At 38.9% G+C, this 19,686-nt stretch overlaps 2 protein-coding genes and 1 long non-coding RNA gene across 11 annotated transcripts in view; all 3 read left to right on the forward strand.

Moving 5' to 3' along the window:
* The window catches only part of ltbp1 (latent transforming growth factor beta binding protein 1), a 125,113-nt gene extending 120,956 nt beyond the window's left edge, over window positions 1-4,157 (forward strand). For all 8 annotated transcript variants that reach the window (XM_018694680.2, XM_051076770.1, XM_051076772.1 and 5 more), the window contains one exon: window positions 35-4,157. In XM_018694680.2, coding sequence (XP_018550196.1) covers window positions 35-207 — 173 coding nt within the window. In that variant the 3' untranslated portion in view covers window positions 208-4,157. The remainder of the gene's footprint in view (window positions 1-34) is intronic.
* Window positions 4,158-11,095: 6,938 nt separating this feature from the next.
* LOC127143401 (uncharacterized) lies at window positions 11,096-14,248 on the forward strand. Its single transcript, XR_007814781.1, has 3 exons — window positions 11,096-11,883; window positions 12,694-12,779; window positions 13,261-14,248. It is a non-coding gene; the product is annotated as an uncharacterized LOC127143401 (long non-coding RNA).
* A 3,036-nt stretch (window positions 14,249-17,284) lies between these two features.
* The window catches only part of rasgrp3 (RAS guanyl releasing protein 3 (calcium and DAG-regulated)), a 32,454-nt gene continuing 30,052 nt past the window's right edge, over window positions 17,285-19,686 (forward strand). The window contains exon 1 of one of the 2 annotated variants that reach the window (XM_051076639.1): window positions 17,285-17,667. The gene's annotated coding sequence lies outside the window, so the exon portion shown is untranslated. The remainder of the gene's footprint in view (window positions 17,668-19,686) is intronic. The other variant, XM_018694674.2, reaches the window with a different exon arrangement.

Consider the following 19,686-nt stretch of genomic DNA (forward strand, 5'->3'; position numbering starts at 1 on the left):
TATATATGTAATTTCTTTCCTCCTCTGTCCACAGATGTGAACGAATGTTCAGAACTGAACAATCGAATGTCACTGTGTAAAAATGCAAAGTGCATCAACACAGTGGGCTCCTATCAGTGTGTATGTCTGCCAGGGTTCACTGCCTCTGACAAACCCAACTACTGTGTGGAGGTCACAACACACCAAACATCATCACACACACAGTGAGCATGAACAGACACTAGGGGGCGACAAGAGACACGAAACCACACGCACAAGCTTGTATTACTATACTTGTGAGGATGTCCACTGACTACATTCAGTGACTGCCAAATCCTCAACACCAATCAGGTGGTTCAACTCCCTGGTTTGGTTGGTGTCCAGCAGCACTCCAAATCCCAAACCACTTCATAGCTGATCATCAACAGTGACCTGGAGGAACATTTGAGATTTGACGGTCATATAACAAAATTAGGGTGTACTTTTAACTGTTTCTATTCATAATCTTTGCCCACAATCTAAATCAAACCTCCAAAACCTAAACCTTGCCACTGAATAAATAGAATCATGATTCTAATCTTATTCCATAATTTAAAACTAATCCATATTCAGATCTGCCATTTACCAGTGTCATTGTCATTACTTTTATTTACTTTCATGCATTCCCATCTGCTCTACATCACTATGGATTTTTTATATTTTTTTTTTACTGTACTTCTGTTGTATTATATTTGTTATGATTTTTCATTTTAGTGGTTTTCCAATGTGGACATTTAAAATAAAAAACCCTTCCTAAATATTATAAAGTACTTTTAATGCTAAGGCCTAACTTTGTAAAAAGCCTAAACGTATATTTTCAATGACTACACTATAAACACTGTAACTTTCTTTAGTTTCTTTGTTTACCTAGTTAAAGGAATCATTCAGCATTTTTGGGATATGCTTATTCGCTTTCTTTCTGGGAGCTAGATGAGAAGACCTCATGTCTATGATCTGTGTAGAGCGCTAATGAAAGGAGATGATTACCATAACTTGGCACAGAGATTGGAAGCTGGGGAAAACAGCTGGCCAGGCTTTATGCTATGCTAGGCTAACCAGATCCTGAGTCCAGCTCTGTACTTAAACAGACATGGCAATGATATCAGTCTGTGAAAAAGTGAATTGGTGTTATTTGCCCAAAATGTTGACCCATTCCTTTAGCTTGAACAGGTTGTGATTGAAAGAAGACAGAATAATAACTGAAAAAAGTCAGTGTGGAGAACAAAATGCTGGAATTCATGTAGAACATCATGTCTATACAGGACACATAGTGTAGGCAGCATATTAACAGAACAGCTCCATGTGTGTTGCACAGGATGCATTCAGGTGCAGTATTGAGTGTAGGTCATCAGGCTGTAGAGAAAGTTAAACTGATTATAATGGATACTCATGAGATGGGCACATGAAAAACTTAGCTGAAACGCCTCCAGTGTAGACATGCCATAAGCAAGACTACCTTCCTGTCTGCTGGGGAAACATTCACCATCAAAGTGTGTGTTGTGTTTCTACACTGATGAGTCAGATTGGGGCTTGTGACCACTACTGAATGTTAGTGAGTCTAAGAAAACCAAAAACACACATCAGGGCTGTGTTTACTCTTGTTTGAACATTGTCATACTTTAGTAACACATCGCATGGTTTATGCTTTACAGCTTTATGCCGATGTTTCGCCAGTATAATGTTCACCATGTTTACCATCTTAGCTAAGCATGTTAGCATGCTAGAAATTGCTATTTAATGACAGCAATGTTGATTTGTTTGTAGGTTCTTATTCATAAACCAAAGTGTCAATTATAATTTTGAACTGATGATTGTGCTAAAAAGTCAGAGGAACAACAAAGTTGTTACAGTTCATCCAAAGGTGGTAATCCATCCAGTTTCTGAGTTATTTTTAAAATTATTCAGAGGGACAGCCAATTCTAAGCATCATGCCTGGTTTCCTCCAGACATTATGCTCTATGCTTAGAATTAAGGCCAAACAATTCAATCATTCCAGAGAACCTTGTTTCTCACAGTCTGGAAGGTTCTCCCATTGCCATACAGGATTTCTGGAGCTCAGCCATAGTGACCATCACGTTCTTGGTCACATCATTTTCCAAAGCTGTCTCCCCTGATTGCTCAATTTGGCTGGGTGGATAGCTCTAGGAACAGGCTACTGTGCTCTTGCGAACCTTCAATGCAGCAGAGATTTTTTTTTTAGTCTACCTAGATCTGTGCCTTGACACAATCATGTGTCTGAGCTCTGCAGACAGTTCCTTTGACCTGATGGTCTTGGTTTTTTCTCTGATATGCATGGTCAGCTGTGAGACCTTATATTGACAGGTGTGTGAATTTACCAAAGGGGGACTCCAATCAGGTTGTAGAAACATGTCTGAAGAGAAATGGGAGGAACCTGAGCTAAATTTCAAGTGTCATAGTTTTTACTTTAGCATATGGCTGCAACTTATCAAAACGTGAAAAAATTGAAGGTGCACAAGGTGTTATCAAAAAGTTCAGAGACTGTACTCGTAACAGGCAAAAAACACACCAAAAAAAAAAAACAATTGAGCCGCCATCCCCTTTGAAACGAAATAGTCACCTTGTCCTTAAGAGGAAGAGGTTGCAGGGAGCCAAATCCGATAAGTATGTTGTGTCAGAAGTGACGATTATGTTTGTGTGGCCCAGAAAAATATGAGTGAGTGTGTTGTCATGAAGGGGCACCAAAATGACATCATACCACAGTTCAGGTTGTTTCCACTGAATTACGAATTTGTGGTCCCCTGCGGTCTCAAATCTCAAAGAAAACAACAAGCATGCTGTTGTTTGTGCTCCTGACCTGACCTTCTGACCCTCTTCCACTTTAAAGACTGCTGTCTCTGGGTCGCAGCCATTGACTCAACTCTAATCACATGTGATGGTTCTCAATATAAAGGGTCATCCCTGGCCTGTTGACATAGATCCTCATGGGCTGAAACACAGTGCTGCTTCTGTCTGGTCAATGAGGTAACCGCACACCTATTGCTCCCACCTATTGTGCTTCACAACAACAGCAACATATGTATATATATATATTAAGTTGCAGCCATATATATATATGTACACACACACACACACACACACACATACACACACACACATATATATATATATATATATATATATATGTGTGTTGCTGTTGTTGTATATAAGAAGTGTGGGTCAGCCAGTATGTCTTTAAACAGAGCTTTATCACCTTTTTGATCCCTGAGAGGGCATTTGGTCCTTAAAAGTATAGAAATACAACACATACACACACACACACACACACACACATACTCTCACACAAAAACACTTACTTAGTCAAAGCTCATATATTCTGCACTGTATAAGGTACACAATAAATGAAACACAGTAACTTACTTGAGATGAAGATTCAACTTAATCTACTATTTGGTGTCAACCACATGTTGGAGATAGAAACACAGAATTGTATAAAATGTATGTTTTGTCTGTTTCTTTTTAAATTTTGTTTCCTATTTTGTTTTCAAGTTGAGATTTACACGTTATAAGAGGCCGTTTTGTTCATTTAACAAATTGACAAACCCTATGGACTTGTGCTGGGGGATCCAGTTATATTTTGTACCCAGTCAAACTGATTGTGGATATTTAATTCTGTGAAGAGGCAGCTGTTTGCTCCTCCTCTTCCTCCTTTGCCATCCCTCTGTGTGCCGTAAAGAAAATTCTGTTACTACACTTCACTACTCTTTGTAGGATTTTGTCTTTGTTTTGTAGAAATGGTAAAATGTAATCATAAATCTACTTGTTGTGTGTGACATAAGACAAACCCAAGTTTCATGTTTGTTACAAAGAGCTAAAAGAACTTTTTTTGTCACCTGGTATTCCTTCCCCATTGTGTCTATGTGTTGAGATGACTGAAATGAATTTTTATTTTATTTTTCATACTTCTCTTAACTATGTTTCACTGCTAAGTCTTGCCAGGTGGCAAAGCTGCTATGGGACAGCGATGGGAGAGAAGAAACTTGTGTACATTTAAACAAAAGAGTGGAGAAAACAGCTGATGTATTTTGTAATTTGTACATGAATAAATAGCTTTTTCTATGAATTCATATTACAATGTTCATTAAATCCCTTGGTATTAAACCACAAATTGTGATATTTAATATCAGCTTGCCTGTCAGTTTTTACTATTTGAAACATGAGTCCTTTTTACATCAAAGGTGAAAAATTGCACTGTGGGAGTTTAAACAAAAGGTGTAAGCATGCTATTGATGTGATTATATTCCATTTGATCAGATTAGGTTAGTGTCCTGTTCTGTGGCAGCAGAGCTCAGGTCTGTTTTTCAATATGTCTAATATCTACCTATTCTATGCTCACTAATTACCATTACTCAAATCACTATTATTAATTAACCTTAAGATTCAAGGAAGAGAGCAGCAAAACCAGAAACCAGTTCATCAATCTTGTAGGCATTGTTTACAGTGCCATACCAGGGGAAGAAACCCCCCACCCCCTCCTACCACCCTGGGAATCTTTCAGTGTCTTGTTTTCCCTTGTGTGGAGGATAATAATGAGGTGATAATTAGGGTGGAAATGGGTGAGTGTGGGGAGTATCATAATAGAGGGCACCAACTTTGCCAAGTAACAGGTACTGCACCACCCAGGGCGGAGGCCCTGATACACATGTTGGCCGCACACCCAGACATGTTGTCTCAATGAGGCGTACCCATCACTGGCCCCAAACAGCTGGGGGTTGTCCACCCCTGGGCGATCAAGGGTCACAGTGTCAGTCAGATTCAAGGGAGCCATGTATGCCACGTCATACTGTGAAACAAACAGTACCTCGTTGAGCAGTGGGGTTCGTTGTCATAACAGACCTTGTTCTTGGGCTGATTGAGGTGTAACTGCAGACAGGAACAGTGGCAGGACGATGATGACAGCTAGCAGGAATGTGCTCTTCATTCCTCTGCATTTGCCACCCTACCCCCCCCCCCCCCCCCCCCCGGGGGCCACTGGATAGTCGTTGGTGTCATTGCATCAGCAGTGTGACCTAAACCTACCCCAGTAATCAGTGTGCTGCCTTTTCGTGAGTTTGAGAAACATGTGGCCCTATTGACAATCCACACCGCTCTCTTCTCACAAAGCAGGGGAAGGTGTTGGCTCACTTACTGATGCTTAGGCACCCTTGATGGGGTGTTATCTCTGAGCTCAGAGACTCGTTTGCAGTGGCTGATGTAGATCCAGGTTGCCCCCTTCTGCGATCTTCACAGCCATTTCTGTGGTGAGGAGAATCTAGTGGTCTCTTTCACCACGATCCAGTCCCCTGGTTCCAAGTCGTGCAGTTTCTGTTCTGTGGCCTTTGGGAGAGTGTCCTTTACCTGTTTGTGAATATCAGAAAGTACAGAGGCCAGGTTTGCACAATAATGTAACATTTCATCCTTGCACTGCAGGGAAGTGGTCTTTTAACAGACCCAATCCCTGTCTCCATCAGCCGTGCGAAGAGGATCTCGAAGGGGCTGAGGCCGTTTCTGTTTTTCACACAAGCTCTCGTGCATCAAAACGATCGGCAGTGCTTTTGTCCAGGTTAACCCTGTTTCCTCACAACACTTTCCTCAATTTGTCAATTTGTTCTTTAGTGTGCCATTTTCCCTCTCTACAGCCCCTCTGCTCACTGGATGGTAGGCGCAATGTTGCCTCATGTCAATACCAAGATATTCACCAACGCTTTTTAAGGCTGTACTCACAAAAGGTGCACCATTGTTGCTTGAGATTTTCGTTGGAATTCCCTATCGAGGAATGATTTCTCTGATTAAAGCTTTTGCTACTGCTGTTGCATCTTATTTAGAGGTAGGAAAAACCTCAATCCACTTTGAAAACAAGGCTGAACCGTTCACAAACAATTCCAGGTCAGCGTTCTGCAAAGGTGTGTCCTGCAGGTCAGGTCTGGGGGAGCAGGTTTCATCTGGTGTTGGAAGAAGAGTAGCACTGTTAAGAAAATTACATCTTTTAACAGTAATGTTAGGCATTTCAAGCAAAACTGTGTTATATCTGAGCCACCTTGCTATTGACAGATGAGGAACCAGCAAAGTGAGGTCAGCATATCCCACAATGTCACGTGATGCTATTACTGCCTTTTCAGCTGCTGCCACAGTTCTGAGGCAGTAAGGGAGTCCTGTAGCAACAGGATCAAGCTTTGCTGAAAAGTAAGCCACAGGTCTTCTGTCATCTACCATATTGTCCCCACCTGTGCCCATCAACAGTCTGTGTGAATAGCTTTGTGCTGTAAGGGAGACCAGCGTCTTCCGGCATCCATGTTACCTTATCCTTGGCTGTGAGGCCTTTCCCATGAGCAATTGCAGCCAATAGTGCCTCCATTTCAGTGTAGTTAGGGATCTACTGTCTGCAGTATGATGTCATTCCTAAAAAACTTATAACCTCTTTCTTTGTTTCTGGTTGTGGAATGGTTTGGATGGCTTCAATGCGTTTGGGTGAGAGGGTTTTTCCCTCTGCTGTGATCACATGACCCAAAAAGGTGACTTCCTGCTCAACAGTTCTTACTGCAGTTGCTACAACAGAAAACCTTTTCTGGTGCACCTTTAAAGACCTTTTAGGCTTGACCAACGAAATGTGGGGATTGGAGTGTGGCACCCTGAATAAAGTTTGACAGGATGAGTTAGACAGAGTAACTGGCCTCCTGTACCAGTGTGTGTGACTGGCATTCTCCACTGATAAGCATGTATAAGGTCTTCTTTGCTGTAATTCACAAAAGACTCTAGTCACAACAACACCATGTGGAGTGTAAACCAACGCAATACCTAGGCGACACATGCGACCTCTCTGTTTGGACAGCAAAAATTAATGTTTAAGCTTTCCTTCAATGTCATCATAGCATGTGAGTGGGACTGTGTACCTCTCTAGTACAGTAGTACCTGATGCTGCTACTCATGCCACTCATTTTTGGGATGGGGTTAATATATTCTCTGAATCCACTAAAAAAATGATGTTGATGGCCTTGGACTGTGATTGTGTGTTTTGGCATTTTTCTGAATGCATCGTGTATATTTTGCATAAAGCTCAGTTGTTCTCTTTTGTGTAGACTCAAGATGTTGAATAGCTTGCAAAAGGAGCTGTTGTGTGTTATGTATCTCTGATTCTGTCTCATCATGTGTGTGCATCCCTCACAGGCCCTGGCTCCACTGCTAGTCAATCAGCCTTGTCCTCGCTGACTCCACTGTCAGGACACTCTTTGGCCCATTGACCCGTCTTGCCACACTTGAAGCTGTCCCTGATACATGCTTCCTTAAACCAACATGCCTGTTGCATTCCAATCTGCTTAACACTTCTTCTTTTTTCTTTTGGCTGGCTTGACTGGTTCTTTTTTCTCTAATTTGTTCTTATACAGTAGCTGATTTAGCTAAACTGTACATAGAACTACATTCTTCAACCATACCTTAAGTTGGCGAACACTTGGTCTACCATACCTGGTGATCATAAATCGAATATTAGGAGCCATCCACTGAGGTGGATTATCCATATCACTTGAGTGTTCTCTCTTGCTATTGTTGGAGCCCATTTCTGGAAAGAAATTGATCTCTAATATGGCAGCTTTAGTACTATTATTATTTTATATTATTATTATTATTTATTTATTTTAAAGATTATAAAGATTTTAAAAAAAAAGAATTTTAGGATGTATTATTTCTGAGGTGGTTGTAGGCACCTTGGATTTGATCAGTTTTCAATTGTAATTTTACTCTTTTACACTCTCTCACGTTTTTTTTTTTTTTTTTTTTAATTTGTGCATGGTCTTAAAATTACCAAGTGAGAATGAGTTTCCAAAAAAAAAAAAAAAATAGAATAATCAATTACTGTACCAATGCATTAAATTTCTATAGCGCTTTTCCCTGGTCCTTCCCTGGACCCGAAGCTTCTTTGATTCTACAGTGGTTTTTCAATACCTGCCCTGTTGACACTTCTGTCACAGCCCCTCAAGTGGTGAGAATCATTTTTTCCTCAGAATTCACAAGACAAGGTTGTTCGCCCAAAAAAAGGAGCCCCCACATCTCTACCCTCTTTTATGTAGAGGTTGAGGTTAGTTTTGAGTACCAGATTCTAGTTGTGCACAATCTCCACCTGCAGCTCTGAGTCCCCAGTGCCGTCTCACACAAGTGATCCCATTTCTGACACCAAAATTATTATGGGAATCTTCTGTTGAATAAAGCACAGAGTCAACGGTTGTCTTTCTGTAGGTTTAATTCCTATGTTTGCAAACAGATCCACTGCACTCCTCAAGCATGAGATGCACAATGAGTACAGAGTACAATAGATTATAGGTTAAATGCAAAAGAAACAAGGTTACACCCTGAGATGAAAAGGAAAACATCTTCGGGAGACCACACAACAGTTTAGTCCTGAGAGAAAAGCGTCAGAGATTCCACAGCTATGCAGACCTAAATCAGCTCCTGTCCTTGGTGGGGTGAGGTGCTCTGTCAGCTTACTGATGTGGAAAAGTACTAAGCATATGATATGTCATAAGGCACAGTTGTACAAGTATAACACAAATGGTCAAGATTATTAATAAATCACAATTATCATGAATCATACGAGAATTTCCAATACAGGCTGCTTTCACTTTATTTTATTGCCTAATACAAAAATAAAGAGGGATTTAGACAGACACAGTTAACAATAGCTTGTAAAAAAAAAAACAGTGAAGCATTTAGCAGCTAAGGAGCCAGACGTGTTGTTTGTAGAGACCAAAAACAGAGCTAGAAAGGGAGAGAGGGAGTGCTGGATTTATATTCATCAGGTGGACATAAACAGCACTCCACTTAGATTATCATATTGCTCTGTAACTGCAGTATGTTTCAATAAGCGACTGTTTGCTAACAAATTCACTGTATCAACTCAAAAGGTGATGACATGTCAATGTTGTGTTCACAACTGGTGACTGCATGCTCAAGAATAATACTATGACAGAATTTTAGAAATTTGAATCACAGTTGTGAGGTACTTAGAGATTCCCAGATTTAAAAATCCTCAAGACAACATTTCTTTGGGACATGACCCTGTTGTCCTCAGTGGCAGATATGGTTATGTCAATAATAAATGTTGTGTTTTACCTTAGAATGTCATCGTATTATTATGTGTTATGTATAACCTTCACAAAACCAAGGAAGGTGCCAGTGTTTCTGTTTTCATTGTTAGTGACTTTTAGTTAAGCCAAAGTACAGAAACAAAGACCCATCAATTCAAGGTCACACTGAAGAAAATTCCAGGAAAGATATCATGCACTGTCTCAACAGACCACCACAGGAGCTACCACAGTGATACCCAAGGTATCAAGGGTTTTTTTTTTGTTGTTGTTTTTTTTTTGGTTGTTTTTTGTTTTTTTTTTTAAATGAAAGTGATTTTTTTAAGTTCCCTTGTGGATATCAAGTGAGAAGGTATAAATCTCTCACAGCAAAACAGAGCAGTGCTTGCACTTTAGTTTGCATTAAAGTAGTCACGATAACCAAAGGTAAGTATGTGTCTGTAAAAAAACCTATTAGTACTGAAAAAATATCTGCTGCAGTCTTACCTAATGTTATTTCACTGATAAAAACAGCACTGTTAAAGTTCATCTGAAAACTTTAGTTTATCTGAAGACAGGGCAGGTATGAAATGAATCGGTGAGTACCAGGTTTCCTCAAACACAATTACTGTCACATCACATATTAAATAATCTAATAATACTACCACCCAGCTCTATGTTGAATTTAACATATTTATTAAACATTTCCAATGATATATTTTACTCATAGTTAGTTTCATTATTTTCATTATGAAGCATGTGATGGAGTGGAGCAAAAGAAGAATCACATTCTCTGACGAGTGACCTTCACCTCCACAGTGGTGCACTTCATAAGATAAAACTTGATACTACGATTGATGTTAGAGTAAGATTTTATCTCCTTTACAATGTAGCTACAGCTCAAAAGATCACAATATATTCTGACAAAGACCCTGAGACAGTCACAGAAACGTCCATCATAATCCATGTTCCTCTGTCCTATTTGAAACACTTTACACCATGTCTAGTTACACACAAGCATAAACAAGTGAAGTTTATGTTTATGGATACTTTCTTTGCTTATCACATGGCAAACTTGTCATCACTCCTCTCTTTGTGAACAAGGCTAATAGCAACTGAGTGACCACCAAATATATTCAAGTTGTAATATGCAGGAGTTGAGGATGCACAGGGACACATGTCCAGTGTACAGTATATACAGCATAAAGTTTATTGTCCCAAAGGAAATTTGTCTTGGCCTAAAGTACTGGATACAGCTGCATGCAGACACAAATGCATGGACATTAAAATGCATGAATGCACAGTTGGGTTAAATTGCACTTATACCTTCAGAAACATAAGATGTCATGACCCCCACCACACAATGGAGACTGCACAAAGAAGAGCTCCCCTTGTGGTCTAAACAGTTGGCAACAGTTGGCAACAGTTGGAAGGAAAGGCAGAGGAAATGACATTGTTATATTGATTCAGACTCATCCCATATTTTATCTCTTTATTTTCTTCTTCTATTTCTCTTTTCAATCCATTAACTATAATCAATATTATAATAGACCTACATAATGAATTAGAATATTTTGAAACTTTATATAATCTTAGAAGAGGAGGAGACTGACCATCAGTTGCATTAGAACAACGTTCATTGTTCCTCTGGATTAGATTGTTTCTGTGTCTCTGGCTCTGTCTGCTCCTCCCCCCGTCTCTATCTGTAATAAGACTATTCAGTGATATTTGCAGAGCTGTCCTGCACACTGTCCTTAGTTTCCAGTAAACTCAGAATCTATTTATAGACTCTGTCAGTGTGTGTGTGTGTGTGTGTGTGTGTGTGTGTGTGTGTGTGAGAGAGAGAGAGAGAGAGAGAGAGAGAGAGAGAGAGAGAGAAAAGGAAAGGAAGTTATTGGAGAGACAGAGTTAGCCTGCAGTAATTCAAGTAATTTTTGTCTATCACTGGTTATCCTGATTTGTGGCAGGAGCCACCTGGAACATGGACATGTTTGTCTGGATCACAATGAGGTAAGTGCTTCCTTTTACAATGCTGTGTGTCTAGGGAGAACAGAACTGTATATCAGCTTTAAACTAAAAACTAAAGTTATGATTTATATTATGTGTTTAATGTTGGCAACCATATAATGACCGAGAACAGCATCACTGTAGGTTTACCACTGAACCTGACAAGCGATTATCAGTCTCACCAAACCACAATTAACAACAACATCTAATCCCACTGATGATTTTGTTTTTATTTAAAAGCTGCAAGGCAGGAAATATTCTGGGCTCTGCCAGAAGACTTCATGTTTTAATTATGTCTTTCTGTAAACATACACCTGAACCCTAAATATAAGTGACTGGAACTGAATGATACAATAATCTGTAGAATTCAAAGTTCCATACAAACAGTGATGTTTATATGTGTGTGAAGTAGAAGTGGCCAGGATCAAGCCTCGTAACACCATACACTTGAAGTGGGTTGCACTGTAAAAAGAGTGACTGGGCTGAATTAATATTCACAAAATAAATACTAGTAACCCATAAATGAAAAAACTGTGTGCAGTTTGGTATATTATTATGTTGATTTAATCAAATTTGAATTATTTATCAATTTCCTAATTTTTGTTTGAATAATATCAGCTAAAAATCACTGAGTAGAATTTAATTATATTTTATCAGTAAAGTCAACAATGTCGAAAAATTATTAAATTCTACTTATTGGGGGCTCTTTACTTTAACATCGCCGTACACTTCCGCCCCGCCCAAAACGTTTGCGCCACACGGACGTTGATGTCTGCCACAGCCGTAGTTGGACTGCTGTTTTCTCAAGGTAAGATTCTTCAATAACAAACACTTTATAGCTACGTTGCCCCAGTGGTTGAACATTGTTCTGCCTTACCACGAGATACCGAACAAGTTTACTGGCAGTATGTAAAGTTTGTCGTGATTTCTATGTCGTGATTCAAAGTTAGCTAGAGCTTCCACTCCTCCCCCACCTTAACAAGCTAACTAACGGTGGAGCGAGATGGCAAACAAACGTTTACCGCACTTCGTGTACACGAGTAACACTTTATACTCGAGTCACATACCGTCAAAAGCGGCATATTTACCGGCTTTACTACTTTTGTGGTGGTGGGGCGGGAGTGACAGCGGTGTCTGTTATATGTCTTTATGCCCCATGCTCTGGTTTTATTGCCTGGTGTGTTACATCGGCCCCAAGTTCCCCATCTATTGCTTTCTTCCTGGGGTGAATGTGAAGTAGGGAAAACACCTGCAGTTATGATGCATCAACTGATGCTGATTTTGTATGTTAGTTTTACTCCTGTATTCACATGTGTCAGGGTGTCTGTGTTTTTGCTATTGCTGTCCACTTAAAAAACAATGCAAAGGTTTGATAAGTTACTTTAAACTACTCCTATACACCTGAATAAAAGTTTATGGAATCAGGTAAGTGAGCACTGTAACTGATACTTTTTGCACTTTTCTATTTGCCCTCCTATTTGCATGTTTTGTGCATATTTTAGTGATCACTTATTTAAACTCTTATTTATTGGCATGGAAAATTCTGGTCACAATTAAGAAAAGACAAGAAAAAGACATAAATACATGTTTGTTTGTTTGTTTTTTTACCCCTTTGTAGAGCCTGAGGATTAAAAAAACAAATGTTATGATTACCATCCATTTCATTCTAGGTGCATGGAAAATCTATCAACAATTCACCAAAAGGTATGTATTGCACTTACTGTATACAACATATAATATGCTGTTATTACTACATTTCACATACAGTATTTATAAGTATATAAAAAGCCTTGAAAGGCAGAAGTAAACTACCCCCCACCTTACCCAGCAGGGCAGGATGAGGAAACTCAAGAACGGGAAAGGATTCAGTTGCTAACAGAAGTAGGGAAAAGAGACAACAACAATTTGATCAAAGAAAAATGGCCAAAACCTTTGCAGAAGAAATAAAGTCATCAACCAATCACCCACCATAGAGGACATCAAACCCAGATGGCCATCTCTATTTGAGGCATCTAATGTCTTATATTTGCAAGTGAATGATAATCAGAAACATTCCTTTGCAATTGTGAGGGGTCAACTATTTGATACAAATTGTGTTAAGTTACTGTCATCTATTTCATAAATCATGTTTTCAGGTATTTTCAAGATCAAATTTGGTTTACAAGTTACATCATTTGTGTTTTAGATCCAGGATGAGTTTCACAGAATCACAATAGTGCACCTGGAATCAAAGTTCATGTCCAAGCTGGATGAATACTCTCGCCAGGCCTCTGAACCTCTTCCACTCAGAGGTTAGGGCAATGGGATTGATGTTGCAGACTATCCTACTGAAGGTATCCTAACTTTGGGCATATTATGTTTAAGGATTTTGACTGTCTATAAAAATGTGTATTAAATAAGTGCATATCTTATTGAATACAGCATTTGTATACACTTAATGGATACCTGATTAGATATTGTTTAGTCAGACATTGTCAAAAATGTGTCAGTTAGCTCATGTAAAACATATAAAACAAATAAATATAAATGTGTGCTATGTTTTTTACGTGTTACTCTGCTCTTACCAGTGTATCTTCTGTATAAATGTACATGTCTGACTTGTAAAGTACCAGCTGCCACTCACTCCTATTTTCTAGCTGCTTACATGTTAACATTTTGGGAAATAGCCAATTTTTGCAATCTCTCTAAGATTTGCATTTTTTAAATGGTATCACTTCTATTCCTCTACTGTAAATTTGAAGGTACAACCAGCAGTGTATGTTCTCATAAAATGTAGAAACAGGGAAGCAGCTAGTGTGTTTATTTAGGACCTTCTCCTTTAGCTGTACAGTCTGAAATACTCAGTGTTGCACAGGATCTTGCTGTACAAGGGATGAAAATCTACAGCATCCAGACTAATCTGTCAGAGGGTATAGAAGACATTGGAATTGTGATAGAGGGAACAAAGGTCCTAAGGTCATAGGTCATTCTGCACTTAGGAGAAACTTGTAGATCTGTATTTTTCCTTGTGAATGTGACATCACTTCATTATTAGTCTTGATCAACATACATAATAAACAGATTGCCAGCATACATATCCCTACACTTTACAAAAAAAAATCTTTTTGAAAAATGTTGGAAATGTATGTGTAAACAGAGTTGCACAAATAAATGTTTACCTGCTGTTTTCCTGACCTTCAGTAAATTCTTGCAACAAGAAGGAATGATATTAAGTAGATTCTACATAGAAAAATTCTGACAACAAAGTGACAATAACATCAAATAGATTTTAAGTTTAATTTTAAGTTGATTTGAATTAAAATATTAGTAAATGTAAATCACTTTTGCAGATATTTGGTAAATCTACTTTTTTCAGATACCTAGTAAATATTAATCAGTTTTCCCTATAAAATTGATTTGGATTTACTCAACATTTGCCTATAATATTTGTAAATCCAAAATATTTCAGCCATTATTTTGTATTTAATAGTTTTTTTTAAATTTACTTAATTAAGTCAGTAGTTTTTAATCAAAGTTGTAGCACTTAAAATCTATTCAATTATATTAAGTGTCACTTTGTTGCCACATTTTTTTTAAGTAGCCAATGGCCAAACTTATTTGCAAACTTTGAGTGTGCACAAAGCTCATCTCTCACTAGACAAAGGCAAAGGCCATGGGAAGACAAACAGAAATGTTAAAGGATAACTCTGGGATTTTTTAACCTGGGCCTTATTTCCCCATTCTTTTTGGGTGTAAATGATTGATAGGGACAAAAATCAAACAGTGCACTATTGATCAAGAACCCAACCACCAACAGGTGCTGCAGTGTAATTCAATGGGCAATTGTCCACATCAAAGCATGTCCACTAAAGTGCTTGTTTTTGACACTGACAGGCTCAGATTGTTGTTATGTGTCTGACAACATTATAGAGAGGATTACTACAGTGGTAGACCTTTTAACCTTTTAATCTAATTCCAGACAATAAACACAAAGTAACAGATTGAGGCAGTTTAAAATGCTGTTCACTACAAGTGGATATTGTGCTGCAAGATTGGATATTTAACACCTAACACGTTGCATTAACTGAGTATCAAAGGATCAAGTAAATTAAAAATATACCCTCAATATACTGGAAAATTTAATCATTTAGCAGTTTGTTTGTTTTTTCCAAAAAACTCTGTGGAAGATACCCACTTACTTTGTAACTCAAGCTGCTGAAGCAATTAAGTTAAACTTCATACTGTATGTTTGTGAAGGACTTCTGATTGCCAAAGGAATGGCAGTGTAGTGTTACTATAGTGACAAAGGGGGCAAGGATGGCATCTAAACAGAGAAGTAAAAGTGCATTTCCCACAAGTGGGATAAATAAAGTCTATCTTATCTTAAAAGGAGGTGCAAGATGCTCAACAACATGAGGGTGGTAGCTCCCCTAGTGCTAACAGGACAGCAAGAGAATGGAAGATTGATGGAATGGAAGAGCTAGTGAACCTGACTCTGATCCTCTCTGTGATTTCTAGCAAGAAAACAAACAAAAAAACAGCTCTTGTTGAAGATAACAGATGAAGAGGGACACTCGAGGAGTGAGAATGGGAGGATAAATGATGTCCTTGAAGAAGATGAAGGCAGACCAAGGTCAGTGATCGCCTCTGTAGAGAAGCTGCTCAGAGATGCCCAGCATAAAAGACTCATGGATAGAAAAAGCACACCAGACATCAGCAGAGCAGCCCAGATCAATTACAGTCAGATTCCTCAGTTACAGAACGAAGGAAGAAGTTCTCTAACTGACGTGATAAAAAAGGCTTCATGTGGAAAAATGGCAAAATCAGCCGCAACCATACACCATGGATCCATGTCAGATGGGAATACACAGAGGCATGATAGGTCCTCGAGGCAAACAAGATTCCAAATTCTGTATCCATCTTGGCTGAGTGTTTTTATGAAGATTGAGCAAGAACCTATGAAACAGTGGAAGAGGCAATGTTGGTCTTGGCGGACCAGGGATTGCCTGTAAAAGTAACATCATACAATCAGTCACGTCTGGAGAAGACTGGCTGTAGTCATGGCAGGTGGTGTGGTCAGGATACACAACTTGAACTAAAGGAGTGCCAAGTTACAAGGGAAAGCCTGTAAGTATTTATCTATGAACAAACAGAGAGTACAGGCTCATTAATACTGAAGAGTAATGGCTGAGTAATTTGGACTTTGGTACAGGTTTATAATTTAAAAACAAACTAGCAGAATAACCGAAATCATAGAAACATGGTCAAGGAGTGAATTCTCCATGGCTGCTAACACTGTAGAGGGCCCTCTAACTCAGGTGAGAGATAGAGGTTATCCCTAAGGGCAGAACAGGTCAAGAAATGGACCTCACTGTTGGAAGAAAATGTTCAATGCTCAGAACTTGTCTCGCATTGTTTGTTTTTTTGAGAAGGGACTTCCTACTACATATCTAGTAAAGGAGAATGTGATCATTGAATTTCAGCTCAAATACAAGGTAAATACTTTTAATGTTGTTTTGAATTCCATTCTAGAAGAGGTAAGCCTTTGTCAAACTGAAAACAGCACAAAATGAAACAACAACAAAAAAACAAACAAACAAACAAACAAAAAAAAAACACATGATCTCTTCATGCACTTCTATCAAGCCCCACCCCCACCTACCAATGAATCAACATATTAAGTCAGACAGCATGGTCAAATGTTTGGTGTTCTCACAGTAGCTGTCACATAACTCCTTGTTGAAAATGTGTGTGAGGCAATAAAAGAGTTAAATTCTTTTTGTCCAGCCAAGCAGCAGGATGTGTAGTCAGTGTTTTTGTTTAGGCAGACATTTTTAGAAGCCCAGAGAGACAAAACAATGTGTACAACGTCATTAGAGTAGCATATGGGATGGGTCCACCCTCTCACACCAGTACAGAACAACAATGCATGAACACACACACACACTATCTCTACCTACTACCTACACACAAGTGGCTCTCAGTAATATAGAACACTGATAGTAATACTAATGGAGTATTACAGAAATGAAGTCATCTAAACTCTGCCTGTTGTAAAACTAAACGTGTATCCTAATATTTCACAGGACATTTACTGAACAAATTTATCATGACTGCTGCTGGGATCTGAGACAGGAAGACACACAGAAACAAACATGAATGTGCGCACAAGCATATTGTGATCCATTTCCTGCTCTGCTCTTTTCCACTCTACCTTGTGTGGTCCCTATATTTAGCTCAGTCCAGGGAAACCAACCAACACAGGCAGGAAAACTAAGTTTGGAAAGAATTGAAGGAAGTCTAGTGGCCATTTAGACAAACAACTCACACTGGGATCAGTTCTGACTGAAGAGCAGCAGTGCTGTGGCTGAGATTGACAAAGAGCTTTGGAAAGAAACAGGAGCATCTAAAGAAAGAATCGGGAGATACTTCTATCTAGCACTGATGCCCGGACAGCTATGCAGGGCTTAGTAGCAGCCTTGTCGATCCAGCTGGACTTGGGTTTTGATGTGGATTTGAACATGCAAAAGATGGATCTATACATGAACATATTTAAAAGGTGGATCCATGTAGACTGCTAGTAGATCTCAGCAGATTGGAAGTCTCGGATTAGGTAAGATGCATATTGGTTGCCTAAAAACCACATATCACATTAAAAACCACACTTGTCATCCATAGTTACTACTGGAATTGCTTTGTAAAATTAGGACTTTAGATATCTCTCTGTTATCTACTGTGACCATTTTGTGATGGTATGGATGGACACCGATTGTGTAAACATTTGCCTGTATTTGCACACCGTCATCTGTCAGATATTTGGTGAGATAACTGTCTTTCTCAGGACTTACTGTTTATTGTATCTGTATGTGTTTGACAGTCTTACTCTGCTGTAGTTGTGTATACCACATGATATGAACACACCAAACACAGTTTATGTCATTTCTCTTCAAGGCAACAGTAGAGTTAGACAGGAAATGTGAGGAAAGAGAGCAGGGGAATGACATGCAGTAAAGGGTCTGACTGGCTGGGAGTCGAACCTGGGTTGTTAGGTTGGGTTATGCTTGGGTTGTTTTAAATTCAAACTAATTCTTGTGCTGTAGCAGACACAGACACATGAACATTGAAGCAGTTTGCAGTAACAGATGGTGTAGAGATGGACAGAGGGGCTGTGAAGCCTCAGGGTCTTCTGCTGCATTCTCTGACTCAGAAACAGTCTGTTGGACTGCTCAATTCTTTCTCAAATTATTTTTATCACCAGGATTCTCTAATGCATCAAATGTATACATTATGTCTGAGGACAGCTTTTGTGGCAACATAAAAAAACTCTCAGTGCCTCTCTTTCAACACAATCCACTGGAGTTGCATACATTTGACACATGACCAACTCATCCACCATCTATAGCATAATTATTTCATTAGTTGTTGCCTGAGAAACCACACAAAACTGATTGATCTACCCCTATGGATTTATAAAACAATTCAGTTTATTCATTATTATTAATTATGTGGCAGCAGTTTGTTCAGAGTGCAAAGTGAATAAAATTCACTGACTGCTGAACAACCACTGGATTTCAAGCTATTTTAAACCTAAATCAAAACAAATTGTGAAAACACACACACACATACACAATGGAATTGCTGCAATGGAACTATATATATATAGTTAGTTCAGTTTCTGGTATCTCCCAACTCTTGAGTGAAAGATCTGGTTCTTCTGCTAAATGCTCCACTTTGTTCACCAACTGGTCTCTAACTGTGTCTGTCCACTGTTAGCTGCTGAGCAGGTAGTGGACACCTTTTCTTTAAAAACAGTTGCCTGTTGTGGCCCAAAATGTGGAACAGTGCATTTATTTCAGATAAACAGTGAGCTGAAACTCACTATAAAACTGAAGGGAGCTGAATATTTGGGTAACAATTCTGTGTTAGTTCATCACAATGAGTCTGGCATGACCAAGCCTTAACGTCTGAGGTGATAGATCAGAAAAAAATTACGCTCACTGTGATAGACATAATGGACATAGATATAAGGACAGCATTGTATGTGGGGGATAGGTTATGTCATGGACCTTCTCCTCTATTGTTCCTTCAAAGAGGAGTGAAGGAGGCCCTCAACAGAGGAGGAGCTCTATGACAATACTTATTCATTCAGAAAAAGATGCTGTGTAAACAAGGCCACCCCATGGTCAAAACATTTGATGTCAATGCAGTGATTAGTTGTTTAATGCTTCAAGTTTTTCTTCTGAAACAGACTGATGGGTATGGTCAGAAGAGTGCTTTAATACACCTGTAACCACACCCACAGTGATGTCACAGGGTCCCGGGGTACACCTGTACATTGTCACAGTAAGGTGAGAAGTTACTGGAAATCAGCGAAGACATGAACATTAATTTAGTCTTTAAAACTCAAATTAATTTCATTTTCACACCACAAGGTAGAAATCGTCAATTTTTAGAATTATTCAAAATGGAAGGATGGAAAATCTACCTTAACCAGATGTGCATAAATTAATTTTCAAAACAGAGAGAGCTAATACCATGTGATAAGAGCTGATCCTTTAATGTTCAGGTTCAATCAGGTTCAATTGTTAAACACATCCAAGACCCACAGCAGAAAAACAAGACCCTACATGGC

This window comes from Lates calcarifer, linkage group LG16_LG22, assembly GCF_001640805.2.
Source record: "Lates calcarifer isolate ASB-BC8 linkage group LG16_LG22, TLL_Latcal_v3, whole genome shotgun sequence".
In the NCBI taxonomy this organism is placed as follows: domain Eukaryota; kingdom Metazoa; phylum Chordata; class Actinopteri; family Centropomidae; genus Lates; species Lates calcarifer.